At 39.2% G+C, this 19,476-nt stretch overlaps 1 protein-coding gene across 5 annotated transcripts in view; it reads right to left on the bottom strand.

The window, feature by feature from the left end:
* The window catches only part of ARHGAP42 (Rho GTPase activating protein 42), a 305,839-nt gene that overhangs the window by 187,596 nt on the left and 98,767 nt on the right, over nucleotides 1–19,476 (bottom strand). For all 5 annotated transcript variants that reach the window (XM_019530286.1, XM_019530287.1, XM_019530285.1 and 2 more), the window contains one exon: nucleotides 18,172–18,233. In XM_019530286.1, the coding sequence (XP_019385831.1) occupies nucleotides 18,172–18,233 (62 nt within the window). The remainder of the gene's footprint in view (nucleotides 1–18,171; nucleotides 18,234–19,476) is intronic.

A 19,476-nucleotide genomic window follows, 5' to 3' on the forward strand; every position in this document is an offset into this window, starting at 1 on the left:
CCCCAGGGCTCGGTCCTTGGGACAGTGCTGTTCAATATCTTCATTAGCGACCTGGACGAGGGTGTGGAGAGCACCCTGTTCAAGTTCACTGATGACACCAAGATGTGGAATAAAGGGAATACACCGGCAGGCAGGGACCGCATCCAGGCAGACCTGGATAGGTTAGAGAAGTGGGCAGATCTGAACAGGATGCGGTTCAACAAGGGCAATTCAGGGTGCTGCACCTGGGGAGAGGGAACCAGCATTATGGTTTTAGGTTAGCGGCTGACCCTCTCAGCAGCACAGAGGCAGAGATGGATCTTGGAGTCAGGATTGACTCCAGGATGAATAAGAGTCGCCAATGCGAGCAAGCATTAGGCAGAGCCAACCGCACCCTGTCATGTATCAACAGGGGCATCACTAACAGGTTCAGAGAGGTCTTGCTCCTCCTCTATGTGGCACTGGTCAGGCCACAGCTGGAGTACTGTGTCCAGTTCTGGGTGCCGCACTTCAAGAAGGACGTGGAGACCCTGGAGAGGGTCCAGAGGAGGCCACTCGTATAGTTGAGGGCCTCCGTGGCCAGCTCTGTCAGGAGAGGCTGAGGGACCTGAAGCTCTTCAGTCTCTGCAAGAGGAGACTGAGGGGGGATCTTGTGGCTCCCTACAACCTTATCGGGGCCAGCAGCAGGGACTCGGGGAAAGTCAGTTCACCAGGGCCCCCCTTGGAGTCACCAGGAACAATGGCCACAAGCGGAGGGAGGATAGGTTTAGGTTAGCTATTAGGAAGAACTACTTCACTGTAAGGGTGGCCAGAGCCTGGAATAGGCTTCCCAGAAGGGTGGTGCTCTCACTTTCCCTGGAAATCTTCAAGAGGAGACTGGATAGGCACCTGGCTGGGGTCTTATGACCCCTCCCATCCCCAGTGCTCCTTCCTGCCCATGGCAGGGGGTCGGACTAGATGATCTGTCTAGGTCCCTTCTGACTCATTGATTCTATGATTCTGTGATCACTTGCCCTGCATCTAAGAATGCTTATGAAAATTATAGTAATTTGGCCTTACTGTAGGCTTCTTCCCTCAGAGAATCCCCATGCCCTTTGCAAACATTTGCATAATATCCCAGTGAGACAGGGATAGAGCGTAACAAGGAGAAGGCACAAAGCAGTTGAGTAACTTTCACAGGTCTGTTACACCAGAGATGAGAACCTAGAATCCCAGACTTTCAGACACCTGGTTTGCCTCTTTTCTCCTGAATCTCTGCCTTTCTATGATAGATTCAATTTTGTTTGCATAAACATGGAAGGTCAGTTTTCCTGTGCCATCTGTCCATTCTTTGTCCCAGCTCTACAGGACACTGAATAAAATGAGGAAACGCATGGAAGACAAAACAGATCAAAAAACTAAATTAAATAATGAAAAGTCCTATAGGAAACAGATCTTGAGCCACTTACATTGAAGAGAAGTACTGTTTCTTGACCTACTGGGAGATCAGATTACTTAAGAATCTCTTTTAAGTAATTAGAAATTGTCAGGTAATAGCCTATTCTGAGCTCAACATATTCACCGATCCAGCCAATGCTAGACAATTCTCTCCAGATCCTCTACATTCAGATAGACTGACTCAACTTCTTTGAGACTTGCCAGGTCAGATATCATCTCTCTAAACTCAAAAATTCTTTGCAGTCCTGATTTAGGATGAGCAAAAATGTACTTCCTTTTTCCTCATCAAGTCTTCGAAGTAGAGGATTACTAAGTGGCAAAGTGTTGAAGGCCCAGGTGTTTGCAAGCTGAAAGAGGAACTATTACATTTATACAAAGAGAGGACTCCAAAATAAACACATCCCATCCAATAGCAGAGGAAATCTTTAAAAGGATTTTGAGCTGTGACTGTCTTGAAGTGCAAGACTACATAATTCACTGCAGCACAATCACAGAAAATTATATAAAATCAAGAAATGAATTACAGTTCTGAATGAGAAATAGCAAGCAGTTTGACAATGACAGCTTTCTACTACAATTATTTTGTACTTTGACTGCACTCTGCCTGACAAGATTTCCTCTCTCTCTCTCACCCCCTCACACGCACACTCTCAATGCTTTTCAAAATAGAGAGCAGCCAGCTGTGCCATTTTTAAGAAACTTTTCTCCTGATGACTTGAGCATACTGCAGGATCAGCAGAAACATCGTTAGCTCTGACTGTTAGCTTTTGCCTTACCAACAGGTTTTAAGTAATATGTCACATATTCTTATTAAGTGCTAATTAAGATAAAAAAATTAAGCCCCAAGTTAAAGTTTTTTTGGCATTTGGTTTGGTTTTTATGCTGTGTCTGAACAAGCAGGGATAATCTTATTATGTTACTGGTCAGAGACATATATAATCATGTGTTTGTGAATGCAGACACCTATATGTACAGACATCCCATGCAGTAAAAAAGTTTGAGACACTCATGTCAATTGTGCTATATTAGAGTGTATGCTTTTGTCATGTAGTAGAATCTGGCTAATCTGCACCATATCATTTACACAAAAATGGTGTTCTGAAAAGATCGATTATCACATATCATGACATCACTTATTACTAAGGCTTTATTAGGGGTTTTGCAAAGCATACTACAGATTCACAGATGTGTTAAAACAAAAATGAACTGTTAATCAGATTATTCATACACTCATTTGCAAAGCTAAATCAGTTGTGAAGTATCTTCACGTACATTTGTCTAAAGCAGTAAGTTTTCTCTGTATTACCAAAGGACACCAAACTACACACAGGAAAGTTCACAGTAGAATAAACTATATTAATGAATGAGATTTAGACTTGTTCAAGATGGTCAGATCTCTCTAAGACAAGATGCTTAATTTACTTTCCCACCAGTGGATGGAGAAAGGCTACCCAGTTATGGCATTAACCATAAACTCTATTAAATTAAGTGGACAGTGGAAACAAAAGCACCTCTGCCACTTCCTAACTTTAATCACACCTTACATGTACACAATACTATTAAAACGGTAAAATATTATTCCCATTTTATAGACAAGGAAACCGTTAAGAGAAGTGGCCTCAGATTATACATGAAGCCCTTGTCAAGTTCATGGAAAAGAAGCCCCATTCCCTTTTTTTTTTATATATACAGTACTTCAATGCTGGACTGGACAGTTAAACCTTTTCATGTTTTTTTAAATGGTAGATCACAAATTATAAAGAATGCAATGATATGTAATATATATTATCTAAATTGAATAAATAGAGCAGATTAACAAAGAAATCAGAAAAATTTGTAGGTTTGTACTGTTCTGGGAGCATGAACCAGAAGATTCCTCACACAGCTAAAATCTGTGAATTTGATAGGGATGGAGCCAAAGTAAGACTCCACCTATTCACACCTGCCCATCCCTCTGCCCTCTACCCCCCACCTCCCATTTAAATATATGCATTACAGAGTGCAGACAGAAATGACTGTTCTCACCCAATCTGGAAACAGAAAGCAGTTTATAGCCATAATCAAACAAGTGCACAGCTGCCAACAGCTTAAAAATAGCCAATCAGGTGAAAATCTGACCAGGGGCCAGAAGATAACATTTCCAAACAGATTATCTTCTGCAGCTTGTGTCTGTACTTCCTGCTGGCTTTGAACTGTTTTCAGAATGGGACAGGGCAACAGAGTGGAGGGAGCATGCTCTGAGGGGTTTTCAGCCCCTGCTGGAGGGTTGGGGAGGGTGGAAAGGCTCCAATTCACACATCCCACCCTCCAGCACTGCGTGGGGAACCCCTAGAATGAGTTCCCTGTGCACCCTTTCCCTCCACCGATTCTGAAACCTTTACAGCCTAACAGGGAGCAGGGGCTATTGCTACAGGAAACTGGCTGCAAACTTGTAGCCAGCAGCTAGATTCCCTGCCCTCCTGGAACTAATACTGAACTTCTGTTTGTTCCAGGAGGTGGTTGTAACTCAGACCGCTTCCTGCAAAGCATTCTCAGTTACAGTAGGGTGCTGCACTTCTGTCTGCATCCACAACGGACACAGTAATGCTGGAAAGGCTACTTCACTCACCTTCTTACTGATCTGTGTAAGTGCTTGGGGTTGCTGTTGGCATTTGATGTACTGCCTATAGACAAATGTGAGCCCGTAGCTTAACTAAGATTTAATGTTGAAAGTCATTTCATCAACCCACTTGGAGGTGCAATCAAATGGTAACATGATATGTAATTCTTTACTACAAGTGACTGGGTTAAAACTGGAAAAAGAGAATGCTTTCAAACATATATAATCACATGGCACTAGCATATCTGGCACGTGATAAAGTATCAAAAAAACTGATTTTCTTTTTCTAATTCTGCCCAAATGAATAAACATGTCTCAGGTATCAGGCCATGTGATTTTTTTGAAAGGCCTGATCTGCTGTTCACTGTTGGCAAATAGAGTTTTTCCTTTGGCTTCAATGAAACTATACTGGATCCTTTAGGCATTAAAAAGTTTGCTAAGCCAGCTCTTATGGTCTTCATAAAGAACTTACTGTTAGCACTAAAGGAAACTTAAAAGAAGAAAATATGAATTCTTTAAGATACAAGCTAAAAACTGTTTGGGCCTTGTGACACTAATATGAACTTAAATTACAAAGAGGACAAAATGCTGAGGAAGAAATTTCAGCTACCTTGTTTACAACTATGATATCCTATATTTTTTTCTGTTCATTAGGGCTAACTACAGGTCTATATCAGAATAATGACATGCATTTACACAAGTAAGTTACAGTGAAACACTCCTTCCATAATTGTTTGATAAAAAGTATATATTTCATACTTCATATCTTGTGCAAACCTAGTCACTGGCAGGGCAGACTTCAATGTTGAACAGAACTGGCCTATCCCCAAGAATTCTCTTATCATCAGAGAAGTTGGTTGACTAGGAGTATATTTTGGACTGGGTTTATCCAAAGACCAACAAATTTTCTAGAATTTGAAAGGGTATACAGAAGGGAAACCAAAATGAACAGGGCTATTGAGCAGTTGATATACCAGGAAAGACTAAAAAGTCTAGCACTCTTCAGTTTGGAAAGGAGAATGTTGAGGAGGGATAAAATCACAAAGGGGAGGGGAAGGGTGAATAGGGAACTGTTATTCACCAAGTCACAGAGTAATAAAACTTGGGGTACTCACTGAAATTAGAAGACAACAGGTTTAAAACTAGCAAGAATAAGTATTTTCATACATAGTGGATAGTTAACTTGTGGAATTCATTACCACAGGAGGTTGTAGAGGCAGATTGTATGGCCAGATTCAAAAAAGGAACCAGACAAATTAATGAATGCTGGATCTATTAATAGCTGTTAAACAGAAGTCAGAGATGTATCCTCTGGTATGTCTAAACCAAAGTGGATGGATGCCAGGGAAGGTAATGATTATGGGACAGATCATCAAATATACCCACTTCAATGCTCTCCCTCTAAAGCATCCACTCCTGCCACAGCTGGAGACAGGATACTGAACTAGCTGTTCTGGCTCATTATGGCACTTTTATGTTCAAAGGCTTTGCACAGATCATAACTGTACATATAAGAAAGGTATGCATACATATTTACAGAAGGTGTTTTACTGATAAAACTTTCTGAAAAGATAAGGCCACCTTTTGTTACTTTTTGATTTCACCAAACTGAAATGTTTGCCCAACCAATCCTTTTTTTATTGTTATAATAGCGTAGTATAATGAGTCTAAGGAACTCCCTGCTAAATTATAGGAAGCCCAGACCTAGATTTTAAATTGTGTTAACAGGTGGGCACTTAAATGTGTGTGAGCAATCTAGGTATGAGCACACTGAAATAGTATGGAAGTCAGTTTGAACTGTGGGTGGTCAGCACCTCAAAAAAGCTGAAACATAAGCAGTTCTTCCACAAAGGTAACACAAAGTACTATTTTAGAGACAAAGAAGAATTAAAGTCTGCATCAACAGATTTCAAAATAGAGGAAAAAACTGCAAGCAAAAGAACTGAAAAGCTCATTTTGGTCCATGCAGTATTATCACTTAGGAAAGTAATAAGAAGTGAGTGTTCTATCATATTAGAGTGTAGGTTAATCATATTCAATTAACACTGTTTGATGTTGGTTGCCAAATAAATTAGTCAGTAATATTTTGGACCTGGGTCATTAATTTTATTTTTGTGGGGATTCTCAAGTTTATTCTGTGAAATGACTTTACAAGAAAAATAGTTAAATGTAATGTCTCTGTTAGACTCTTATTAATGACAGTAGACAGTAAACTGTTTACTGCTTTGGGCTTTAGGTTTTCTCTTTTTACATTGTCAATACTGATATGTATTCATGGTTCACTTGCAAGTTTTTGTAACTCAGTCAAGTAGAAATGGGCAGCAGGGATGACTGTTCCTAACTGAAATACTGTCAATCAAGAGCTGAGGGGAAGAACACTACTGTAGTCTTTGTCACGACTAAACAGGTGATGTCTACAAGAAGTGATGCTCTAAGGACTAAACAATTAGCCAAAGGAGGACTGACTGAAAGAGAGGTTTCCATGGCATATGTTACTTCCTTTTATTTACAAGTTATGTACAGCTACTTTCTGTAGACAGGACAGAATGGTTTGAAAGTCAGTATTTAAGTTAAACCATCACCAGTTTATATGGACACTGAGCCATTTATTCTGCTGTCATTAAAATTTCCATTTTAAGTTTGCTGCTGATTTTGGAACTGACATTGGCTGGCAGAGAACACTAGAGGATCTGATACTGGACAACGGTATACTAAGTCAGATGTATCTGTATCTGTATCACAGATCATTGTTTAAGGCACAGCCTTCTTTTATTTACTGGTGCCATCCACAATGGCAGCAACATAAGGCTCCAACCCAGATACTGTCCACACTTCACACCCCTCCACCCCTCTCCACACACTGCAAACACAGAAATACACGGTGATGTTGCTCTAGCAGTCACTCTGCAGTATACTGGAGAGTGACTGGAGAGTGGAGCATACTGGTCTCAAAAAAGACCACAGTGGGATGCTGCAGAGCAGCCTCATTGGTGCATTGCTCAGTCTGGAGTATGTAAGCAGGAGCCTATAGTCAAGGTGGGCACAGGAACATCCAAAGTGAGGGCACATTTCCATCGTATGCGGGGATGTACTGAACTTGTGGTTTTGTGATTTTTGTGAAAATTGAAATCAGGCGTTTTTGGAGAGAATCAGAAATCTGAGAAAAAAGAAGCCCTGCAAAAAAGCAGGGAAAAGTGGAGCTCTGTGTAAAAATAAAAGGGTTTTATTTTTTTCTTGTCACCCCTGGATGCTGATTGGACAAAGGGCTGGCCTCAGCTGCGCAGCCCAGGAAGACAGGGACTGGCTCAGGCCTGTTTTTTTTTTTTTTAATTTGCAGACATAGCTGCCTAGTCCAGCTGGGCCCATCCCAAGGTAAATGGGTCCTGTGGTGGGTGGGGGGTGGGGATGGGGCTGGAGAGAGCAAGGTGGGGGAAGGGGGCAGCATGGCCCAACCAGGGCTCAGTAGGGCAGTGGCAGCCCATCCCCATGCCCACATGGGAATGAGAAAGGACAGATGGAGCAGAGCCGTGTTGGGGTGGGCAGAAGCATGGCCCAGCTCAGTCAGGGAGGAAGGGGGGTCAGTGGCTCCCATGCGCTCCAGAGACTGGGTAGTGGTCACATGTTCTATCAAAGGTATGACAAGAACCAGCCACAAAGTTATAGTGGGTTATGTTTGTATAAATATAGGGACTGTTTGACACAATAGTTCCAATTCATTCATCTCGCTGGCATGTTGATTCCAAAAACCAAACAATGACATTTTAAATTGGAACATTTATTTGTGCTTATCTGAAGTAGTTCACAGATTTGTTACACTGGGACACTTCAGAATGCTGGAAGCTTCTTGGCAGTCAGTTGCTATGAGCAAGGGAATATCCAATGTCCTGGTGTCATCCAACTCAAGATAATTGTATTTTATTTTCCTGAATTACAGTTTTGTTTTTTTATATACTGAATTTTTCCTACTGTACAGCACAGGAAATTCCCCCACTGAAACAAACCCAAGTCTTAGAAATTGATATCTAATTTCTCATTTGGACAATCCATTTCACTTCAGGATGTGACAGACCTACTTTACTACTTTATTACTTTAAAAAAAAATAGGTATGCTTGTATAAAAGTTTTCATAATTGTTTTAGTGCCCACAATTTGGTTACAGTAATATTTTTCACAGCACAGTGCTTCCAGGGCAGCTAACAGGTTCGTTCTTTACATTTGGAAATTCACATCGATACCCCAAATTGTGTAATTTCCAGCTTTCCCTAAGGACTAAAATGTGGGAGAAAACTTTTGCTGTAAATTATGGTGGAAGCCTGGAAGGCCAATATGTAAAATTTGGTGAAGTGATGCATTGTTGGCCACATAATTGCATCCAAAACAAATCACATCTGCCCTGTGATTGCAAGGTCTCCTAAGGATTAGCTCTGGACACTTAACAAGAACTATTCTTGGATGCTGAATTCAAAACAAAAGAACTCAAAACTATTTCTTTAATTTACTTTGGGAATGAATGGTCTAACTGTTGTGATGAAGATGAGTTTAGACTACAGTCAGCCCTAAATGTCTTAATGGTGATACAGTATATAGCACTTCCTTGCATCTGCTTGCAAGAGTTTAGGTAAGAGAAAAAGAGGCAAAGTGAGCAGGCAAGAGAGTGTGATACAAGACAAGCATTCGGGTATGAGAAAGAAATCAGAAGTTGACTGAAAGTCACTTAGGCCATACACATACGTTATGCTTGTAGAAGTTTGTTGACGGTGGCTTTCTGTCATGCTAAAACAGTACATACAATGTAGGAAATGTAGCATACGTACAGGGCCTTATAATGGATTTTATACTGCTTAAACCCAGTTTAGAACAAGGAGTAGTGGAATAAAGATCAGGCATATTAAAAATAGTGAGGAAATAATGTGTTAGGCACATTTCTACCTGTTTAGCTTTATTTAGCAAGTTTTTGAAATTGACCCAGAGAATTGAGTACAGAAATCCAGGTTCACCTCAGAATCTTTGTTATTCAGTTCTTACTGAATGTGCCACATGCAGATGAAGCAAGGTAAATTCTTTAAAACTAGTTTTGAAACCTAGAGGCAGGGATTCTTTTTTGAGTGACATCTTCTGTTGGACCAACTGCATGGTGGGGATAGATTTAGACAAGCTTTTGAATGCCATGCATTCTTCTTCAGGTCAGAGAATTTCCTGGACCATCGCATCTACAACATCAGTCCAATACTAGATTTCAAACCATGGTACGACAACTTATTCTTTATCAGGCTACTGATCTGCAAGAGATTTTAAAACTTTAAAAGTCAGTACTTTTAAGATTAAATCTTAAATTAAGTTTAAGTTTTTCTAATATTAAAAATTTGGTTAATAAAGACTATTTTATTATTTGGTTTGATATGCTTTACCTATGTTGTCATATAATAGCTATATTTCAACATTAACATTTCTATTACAATTTATTTAAACATATTCCTCGAGTATTTATTTTTGGTTTAATGGGTCTCCTGAAATGTTCTTGGTTCTTAAAACACCTTTGGGGATCAGCACTAGGCTGAATTCAAAGGTCTCAGACCAAGGCTCCCAACTTTAAAAATTCATCTGGCTGGAGATTTAAAAATTTCCAGCAATTGAGACTTTATCAAACTGTCATAAACTGCCATAATTGTTATTGACTTTCACTATTAAAACTCTTATTTTCAGTCTGAACTTGCCAAGCTTCAATCTGTGGTCACTGGTTCTTGTTATACCTTTGTCTCCCAGAATAAAAATTCCTTTATCATCAGATTTGTGTTCCCTATGAAAGTACTTCTAGACTTATCAAAGGGATCAGAGAGGTCACTTGATAAGCTAAATAGATAAAGGTCCTAAAATGTCTCACTGAGGTACATTTCCAATAATTTAATCATGCTCAGGGATCATCCCTGAACCCACTCTAATGTCTCAACATAATTTTCAGTGATACATGCTATAGGGTTTCAATCTCAAGAGTTTTGAATGAAACAGGAAAAGTGCCACAGTCATGCTCCACAATGCTACAGAACTAAATAAGATTTAAATGCTCAAAGGACACCAGTAATTCATTGTGCCAACTGTTGGACATTATATTCATCACTTATTGAACTAATTTTGGAACTGAATGACATCTGACTAAAAATCAGGGGTCCCTGATGACCGGTTTCTGTGAAGCGTCAGGAGCGTCCTGTGAAAATGTAAGAACCTACTGATGTACAGACACTTGGAGCTCAAGGAAACAGACTGTGTTAAAATGTTTCTGAGTGAACTCCAACCTACTACCGGAAAGCGGCAGGAGAGGATGGAGAGGATGCAGCCAACTCCACCTGAAAAAGGGGCACTTGGCACAGACTGTTCAAAGACCCCCCGAAGAGGGGGAGAGGACAGGGATAACGAAGAGGACAGCAACACAACTGGACCTGGAGACTGAAGCGATAGAGCATGAACTGAGAATGTAAACCCCCATATGGGGCTAAAACTAGAGATTGCAATTGGGTTAGGGAAAGGTTGGCAAGGGGGTGCGAGGGAGCACAGGGAATGGGTTCTCCAAATTATTTCCAGCAAGGATTACTGTGTCTTGTTCATTACTGGGGGTCTCCCTTAAAAAGATCTGATTTGCTACACCAATACATTCAGGGAACTGAGAATATACAATTAAACCTTAATATCAGCCAACTTATTAGGTAGGGTGAGACATGGAAGGGAGGACTGGAATGACTGAGCGAGTGTCCTATGAAGTATGGTTTGTTGAAACACCTTTTTTTCCTCTGAAGTTAGGAGCTTTCTGCAAAACCATCTCATTTCCTCTACAACCATCTCTACCTTCTGCTTACATTCTTTGAAGAGGAAACCCTGTAGCCAATAGCAAACACCTTCAATCCAAACCTATGGTTGACTACCCTGGCATTATGTGCTGGTTTTTAACAAATTCTAGGTTCGCCTTATAGCACACCATAATGCATTTGTTTCAAATTTCTCTGTACATAGAACCATGATCAGAAAATGTGTCTGGAAAAAGATAAAATTATTAGGTTACCAAAATCCTGGAAAAGAGCCTAAGAACACCTGTCAGATCAAAGGTAAGAACTGAAGATGGAAAAAAAAAGTTGCCATCTATATACACAATAAAAGAAGAGTCTATGGGAATAGAAGATAAACTTCATTTCAGGAACCTTTTTAAATGTTTGGCTTTGATTCTGGAAAACTAAGGAGACGACTGAAAGCATATTTTATCACTTTGATCTGAAACAGAGAGATCATTTCATTCATGCCCACATTCACTAGGATGCATCTGGACTAGTGCACTGTGGGACATTAAGGCTATGCTGCTCAGCAAAAAGCCCAATCCACTCGCAACCTTTCCACCCATGCCTAGGAGTAGAAGTTAGGCAGACTAGATGGTTTAAAGCAGGGGTCATCAACCTTTTAGTGCTGCGGACCAGAGTTTGTGACCCAGCTGTTGCTGTGGGCTGCATGTATGTTCCCAACACCACATGCAGGACAACCAAACATTTGAATGCTAAGGCACTGAAGAGATTTGCGGTGCTGACACTAAACAGCCAGGATGGCTCTGTGCACACATCTCAGCATCCTCTGCAGGCTCCCACCATCTGTGTGGTGGCAGATGTGAGCAGGGCACAGGGCAGCCCTGGCTGGCTAAATCAGACTGCTTGGTCAACCTATGCTTCTCTGCAGCACAAAGTGGGATTGTGAAAGGAGCACGTTTTGCTCCCTGCTTGGCTGAAGTAGTAGAGTCCAGTGAGCAATGCACTTTCTCCTGGGTTGAAGGAAAGAACAGGAGGAAAGCACCCTGGGATGCTGAAGGACTGTGCTATGGCACCTTCTCTCAGGAAGGTAAGAGTTGTGCAGACATTCACTCTTCCACCAGAATCTCTCCCAGGGGTGATTAAATCCTGGTTGTTCCCAGATTATTTTTCCCCTGGAGCAGCTATTTTTGCTCTGAGAGAAAAATCCTGATCATCTGTACATTCATGGTTTCTCCTGGGACTCTCCAGGAGAAAGTGAATGTCAGTATGTGGCCTCAGTTACAGGTCAATCACAAAGGAATGGGTCATTTGAGAACGCTCACTTTTAGATGAATTATTTCATAACTGTCTACTACAGAGCTAATCAAACCAGCTCTGAAATATTTCTTATTGTCAGGTAAGGATACCAGCCTAATTCAGCATAACCATGCACATGTTTGTGATTTCTAGTGTCAGTGATGGAAGGTGCCAGGCTCCCACCTCAGTCATCAGTATGCCAACATCACACAAAAACACATGGGTAAATTAAAAGGAATTTCACAGTTAAGGGACACCTATCTCAGAGTAGGAGTTCTGAATCTTACAGAAGATATTAGGGGGGATATACCTAACAACACTCCATATAATCTAATCACAGTCTCAACTGACAGGGGAATTCAGGAATGAGGAACTGAGCAATATGAACCCTCCCATCTATTCTTGTATATGTAAAGCATTAGTCCTACAAAGGCAGGTATGTACCAGGAGTAATAAAATGCTATTTGTTATAAAGTGTAATAATATCAAATGAAAAAGGAAGCCTAAATACATAAATTCCTTAAATCCACAAAGCATATAATTTAATAGGAACGCATGCCTGACCAGATCTGTAAGCTTCAGAGAATTGAACAAAAATATTTTAAATAAGTTCCCTAGATGTAGACAAAATAGTCACGTTAAATTAAATTATAGCATCTCTAGTGTTCCCTTATGATTCTTTAGGAATTGGAGGCTATTTTTTCCATAGTTCCCTGATGGCATTCTGCTGAAATCCGTGGAAGTACAATAGAGTGAATCTGATTTCTAATTACTAAGGACAACCAACTTCCAGAATGCAGACAGCCTCAAATCATGATGCTTCTTTATCTTACTTCCCAACACTGAGACAATTAAACACTGCCACCAAAACCATAGCTGCAAATGTACTCAAATGATACCCAGAAAAAATTTTGCCACCTGGACCTTTTACTACTACTACTACTCAGTCTTCCTGAATAAGCAAATAAAAGATGTAAAGATGATGAAGGAAAATTTAACTGCAACCTTTACTGTTCTATTAAATTGCTGCCATTAGAAGCAGCAAAGATGCATATAATGAAATCTTACCTTTTGTAGAAGATGTAGGTTTTTTTAAGCTTCTATTATCTAAGACAAAACATGTTTCATAGTAATTTTGTTCTTAATGCCTAGTTTTATAAGCTGGTTCAAGAAAAGAAATGGGCTCACATCCACCTTTTAGTTTCTGAATGTAAAAGCAAGAGATGAGAGATTACCTAAAGAAAGATCTGGGGTTTTTTTTGAAGATTAGGAGTTCATTAATGCCTACCTTCAGCTTCTGTAATTCTCCAACATTGATTTTTTGCATTCATATAGGAAAAAGCTAATAAGCGCCTCAGAAAACCCCCCCATAAAAAACACAAACAGGAAATGCAAGTTTCTCAAACAAGAAGCATATCTGTGATAAGTACACACAACTATGAACAATAAAAATCTATTTGATTTTTTAACACACTCCAAAGGGGAGGGGGTGTTAACTCTTGCGTGCCTTCCTCCAGTTTTTAAATTAGTTAAGCTCAGCTTCTTGCCGGTGTCTGGTTAAACAGTCAGTTAAACATTCTGTGAAGAATTTCTAGAAGAACAACCAAAATGTATAACCTTTATGCAATATACTTTGTTTCAGCAGAATTTGTCAAATTAAGACAAAACACCCAGTTTTTGAAGTTTTCACAATTAGAGCAGACATTAAGGGCAGGGAGTGACTTCTTAAATATTAGTTTGATGCTTAGCACAGTGCAACCATGATTGGGACCTCCACATGCTATCACAAAAGTTATAATGATGTGCACAAGCATCAACAAACGTACTAAAGAAATAAAAGTCAACAGCTTAAAAACAGGACAAGACATTCTGGATTTATTTAACAAATTCCTAATTCTTCATAGCAAAGATGATTATATATTCAACAACATATGTTACACCTCATATTGCTAGGCTTCAACTTTCTTTAATGAGCCTGTATTGCATTAACTGGCCATAGAGCAGGATAAAGCTACAATTTTTTTAAAATATATAATTTATTCTGCAGTCTGGGTGGTCAGGAAAAACAAAAGACCACAAGTGAGCAAAGTATGTAAAGTGGTATCAGGGGCTCTAGTTACCATAATATGGCTGCTGAGTTGTCTATATTAAATTAGCTAATATACTGTCTTTTTGTTCTGTGTCTGCAGTGTCCAGCACAATGGGATCTTGTGCTATAGTAATAAAAAATAATAAACAATACAATAGTCTAAATAAAACTCTTAATGGAAAACATTTCCCTCATTGTATCACCATCACCAGTGGCATCACCCCTGGAATTCTGAACTGAGTGAACAAGACCATGAAAAATAAATAAAGTTTTCATTTCAAAAGCTTGTTTCTATAGAATAGAGTTAGCATAGCTACCATATGAGGATCTACACAGGTTTTGTACTTGTTCAGTATATATTAGAGTATATGCCTCTATCTGAACCTGGCATTTCTTATTTAAATTATTCAAATTATAATTTTTTTTTTATATATCTATAACTGAGTAGGGTGAGAACTTTAACACCAGAAATGTTGTGTGCCACATCCATGTAATAAGATGTTTAAAAATAAGAGAACTATTCTGAATTATAGTGAATCATCCATTCATCTCATTATTATTGCTAGCCTGATAACTAAATGTCTTCCATGCTCTGCAGATGACTCACAATATCAAACTGTAAGTCATTATTATCAGAGGAAATATTTTTCTCTAATATGAAGTCAAAAGGAAATTTACCTTAGAGAAGGTTATTCCAGTATATGTTGTGGAACCTCTACTGTTGTCAGTCACAAAAAGGTAGCCATTTGCTCAAACTAACTCCCTTGCCACTTAGCAGCAGAGCACCCCAATACCACCTGCTTCTAGCAGCCGGATTGGGAGAGCTGATCACACATCTGCTCCTTTCTAGAGAGTACATGTAAGCAGAAGAAAATGCAGGGTAAATTACTCCTGAATAAATGTGTATATATGGCCACGTCCTTACACACCAACACTCTGTCACCTTGAAGAGCTACTTAATCAACACAAGACCCACTGGATTCATGCTTCAATGTTATATTTATGTACCTCTAACTCACGAGCCTTTTAATTCATTTAGTAAAACAGGAAACTCCACACTACTTATTTCTGTGTCACATCCCTTGTATAAGAGATTGTCTGAACCACTGTATAGCAAGACTCAACTATTAACTAGAGAAAGAAGGAAGGTTTTAAGGCAAGAAGCAGCAGCATATCTCAAAAGGAAAATAACATTGGTCAGAGAGGCTATGTACACTATAAACGTTTAACAATTTTTAAAACTAAAAACATCATCTCTCTCTATTGCTTGATTTTTAATCTCCCTAATAGCATTACCTTATAATAAGCATAGCCTTAGGAGACCTTTAGCACCATACCCATTACATTATTTCTTTAAATCATGATATGGATTAATAACTTGCCAAAGCTAGCAAACTGAATAGTAATCACCTTCTTATTCTTCCCTTCAATCGTCTCACTGCCAAAACAGGAGAGAAAATGAAAAAAATTTTCTTAAATACCTGGGCACAAAATTTTAAACTGCACTATGTTTATAATATTTCATAGATCTCACAGACATTAGGGCTGGAAGGGACCTCAGAAGATCATCGAGTCCAGCCCCCTGCCCCAGGGGCAGGAAGTCAGCTGGGGTCAAAGCATCCCAGCAAGATAAACATCCAAATGTCTCTTAAATGAGTCCAGAGTAGGTGCTTGCACCACCTCTGGTGGCAGTCTGTTCCAGGCCTTGTGGGCTTGGACAGTAAAGAAGTTCTTCCTTACCTCCAGCCTGAAATGGTCTTGCAGGAATTTGTGACCGTTCGACCTCGTCATCCCTTGGGGTGCTCTGGTGAACAGGCATTCCCCAAGATCCTGATGTACACCACTTATATACTTATAGGAAGCGACCAGGTCCTCCAGCCTGGAAAAGCGCAGGCTCAGGAGGAGTCCCATAGCTCTCAGCCTCACAGCATAAGGCTTGTTTTCCTGCCCTCTGATCATGCATGTGGCTCTCCTCTGGACTCTCTTAAGGTTCTCCACATCCTTTTTAAATGGTGGAGCCCAGAACTGGATGTAGTACTCCAGCTGTGGCCTCACCAAATACCTAATTGCATAATATTAATACTAAGCTATTACTTTATTAACAGGGAAACAGCATAGTCCAGATTTACTCTCATTTTTTCTTCTGGATAACAAAACCTATTGCAGACTATTCTGTGGCTTATCAATTTCCTCCAACGCTTCCCCATGCCCCTGAAAATTGCACTATAATTTCCAAGAAAACAGGGAAAAAAGGAGAGAAGATATAGCTGGATGTACTTGAGCTGGTTAAACTTTCATTGCATATAAAAATTACTGAACTCTATTCCCATCAGTCCACCTAAGACAATAATTTACCTTAAAAGTTACTTGTAAATAAATTTGTGTGTACCTTATTTTTCTGAGTAGCTAAAAATATGTATTAATATTCAAAAGTGATTTTCTCAAAAGCTGAATGATGTGGACATAATTCTCCAGGTGATTCCTACATACTTAGCCACACAAGGACATTAACTCCCCCAGGAGTTCACCATATTTAGCCACACAGGCATTAACTTGCCTGAAACTTACAAAATTGTATTCTCACACATTACTTTTAAAAACCTATGAGTAAGTGATTAATATGACTTCTCAGTTTTGAAACAGGGTTATCGCTTCTCTCAGGATCTTTAAGTGAGGAAGGTATGAAGAAGTAAATCTTGCTTCTCATGTAATTTGTAAGTTCAGCTCTTTCTTTAAATATAATTATATCAGCAGTCATTGCAGTTGGAAGAACTCTCAAAGAAGATATAACCTTTTTCAGGGCTTTTATAAAAAGATAATGGGTTTTCTTTAAAAAAATCTTTCAGGATTCATATGAATAAATTTAATAAAAATCTATGCCATACCAAGGAGGGAGTCCAGATTAAATAAAATAACAGAGTACAAAAAGCATCACAGGCAGAGCCTCACTTAGTGTAAGCTGTCATGCCTCCACTCAAGTCAACAGAGGTCTACCAATTTAAATCACCTGTGAATCTCCTCTTCAGTTATCCATGGACCATTCTCAAAACATAACGGGAAAAAAAATCTTATTTCCCTCCTATCTTGTGCTCTTCTTTTCAAATGCCATTTTGGTTGGAGCATTCTCAGTTCATAGTAAAGAACCACTATTAAAATACTGTCTTACTATTCTGTTTTGTTGTTGGATGTGAAACACGCTTTGGCTAAGTACAGCCTGTCAAAAAGCCCAAGGCTGAACCATTTTAATTTTTGCAGATTAGTCTAAGATGCATACATTAAACCAATAAGCAACTGAATTCACTTGACTCCAGAAATGCAGTCACGTGCCTGCAGTGGCTGAGGCCAGAAGCCAGAGGGTGCTAGAGAATGCCTTCCTGCTCAACTGGAACAGTTATCTTGAGCCAAGGCCTGTCTGCCCACCCTGAAAGGGCATTTTGCAGGAGAGGTGCAAAGCATTCTGGGATGCTGGGGGACTGTGAATTAACTTGAATCTGGAGGGGATCTAGGACAGAAGTTCAAGAAACCAATTTAAACTAAATCAATTACCTACATCCATCCAGGTTTATCTTAAATTGGTTTTGGCCACATTGAAAGTGGTTTATGTGCATTGAACTTCTGTTGTGTTACAGATTTGAACCGGTTTCTGATCACTTGTACTGGTTTATGTATAATTTCTGTCCGTAGCCTTTGTCTACGTCTTGTTCAAACAACCAATCAAATTTCATGATTAGACTGCTCAGGTTGAAACTTGCCAAAACAGCAAAATTATACCATAGTGCTGAATTACTACAGTACCATTATTACCAAACCAATCTAAACTAATAGTGTGTGAGGTATTGTAAAAGTTGCATGTCAATCTTACATAGTAAACAGTTTACAAATGCAAAAGGTATACAGAACACTTTCTGAGATGAATAAGAAAAGTAGTAGTGGTATATTCAAAAATTAAAAAAGAAACCTAAAACAGCTTAGTTCTACAACTGACTTACCAGTCGTCTTCTCTCTTCTTCCACAGCAATCAGTAGTCGGGCAAACTCTTTCAGTGACTGGGCTGGGAAGAAAATGGGAGATCAAGTTAATATTAATGTTGAGCTCAACATGTCTCTTAAGTGAATGACATACTAATACTTTGGCTCTTGTACAAAACTTTACACATGGCATTGATATAATCATTCTTATTATATATATGGAGAACTGGAAGCACAGAATAGTAAATCGATGCCAGCAGAGCCAAGAAAAATCAGATTTCTTGAAGTCCCAGTCCAGTGGTTTTCTTATTAGTCCATGCTGCATCTCCTTGCACTTTTTCATAAATGTATCTACAAAGTGGGAAGGAAAAAGATACGGCAAAGGAAAGACAGGCAAGTTGTGTCAATAGATTAAATTCTGTTCCTTCTGTCCTAGAAGCAATCATGTATAACCAGATGTGATTTGGGTATGTTCATATGCACAAAACAAGAATAAGAGATCTCTAAAAGAAAACACAACAAATAATATCCTGCAATGGGGCAGGAATAAGTAATACTGAATCTATGTATAAATATATGCACCTTCACATACACATGCATGTACATTTGCACAGAAGGAAAACATCCTAGGAAAGAAAAGATTTTGATTTCTTTTCATTTAAGGAGATTAAAAAGATCTACCACAAGAGTATAAGGAAACACTAAGAGGCAAACTCAGTTCCAGATGAAGTCCATACCTATAGCCATCTGTTTAGGCTTACTGAAATTTCTGTTTATGCTTACTGAAATTGAAAAGGATTACTGTCCTCCGTAACTCTGTGTCCCAGTAAGTGTGATTTGTGTGGACATGTGTTTCCAACGGAATGAGAGAAAGGGTGGATAGTTTATTTAAGGGTGATATCGAAAGGGTAGCAATGTGCAGGGAAAGATGGGAAAATACCTTCTTTATATATACATATTTTATGTGGATCCAGGGAAAAAGCAGTGTGATTTTTCCCTGAAATAAACAAAATTATACTTTGTTTCAAGATGTATACTCACATTCTGTTTACAGCCACTCTGGCACTACTTGCATGCATAATAAGCCATAAATATAGCCAAAGATTAAGTACTTTGAAGAAAAGAGGTCTCTGTTTTCAATGCTCTGTTTATCTCTATTCTCTTTGTAAATTGTACAATAGTCTAAATTCTAGGTATTCACCTTCAGGAATAACAAAAAAATAGGAATAAAATGTAGAAACGCTACCCTTATATCTGTAGATTATAAAGAAGTCTGTTTAAAACCACCATAACATCAACAGCTTATTTTAGAGGCAATTAGAGAGG

This window comes from Crocodylus porosus, unplaced genomic scaffold (genome assembly GCF_001723895.1).
Source record: "Crocodylus porosus isolate Cpor-Errol unplaced genomic scaffold, CroPor_comp1, whole genome shotgun sequence".
Taxonomy (NCBI): domain Eukaryota; kingdom Metazoa; phylum Chordata; order Crocodylia; family Crocodylidae; genus Crocodylus; species Crocodylus porosus.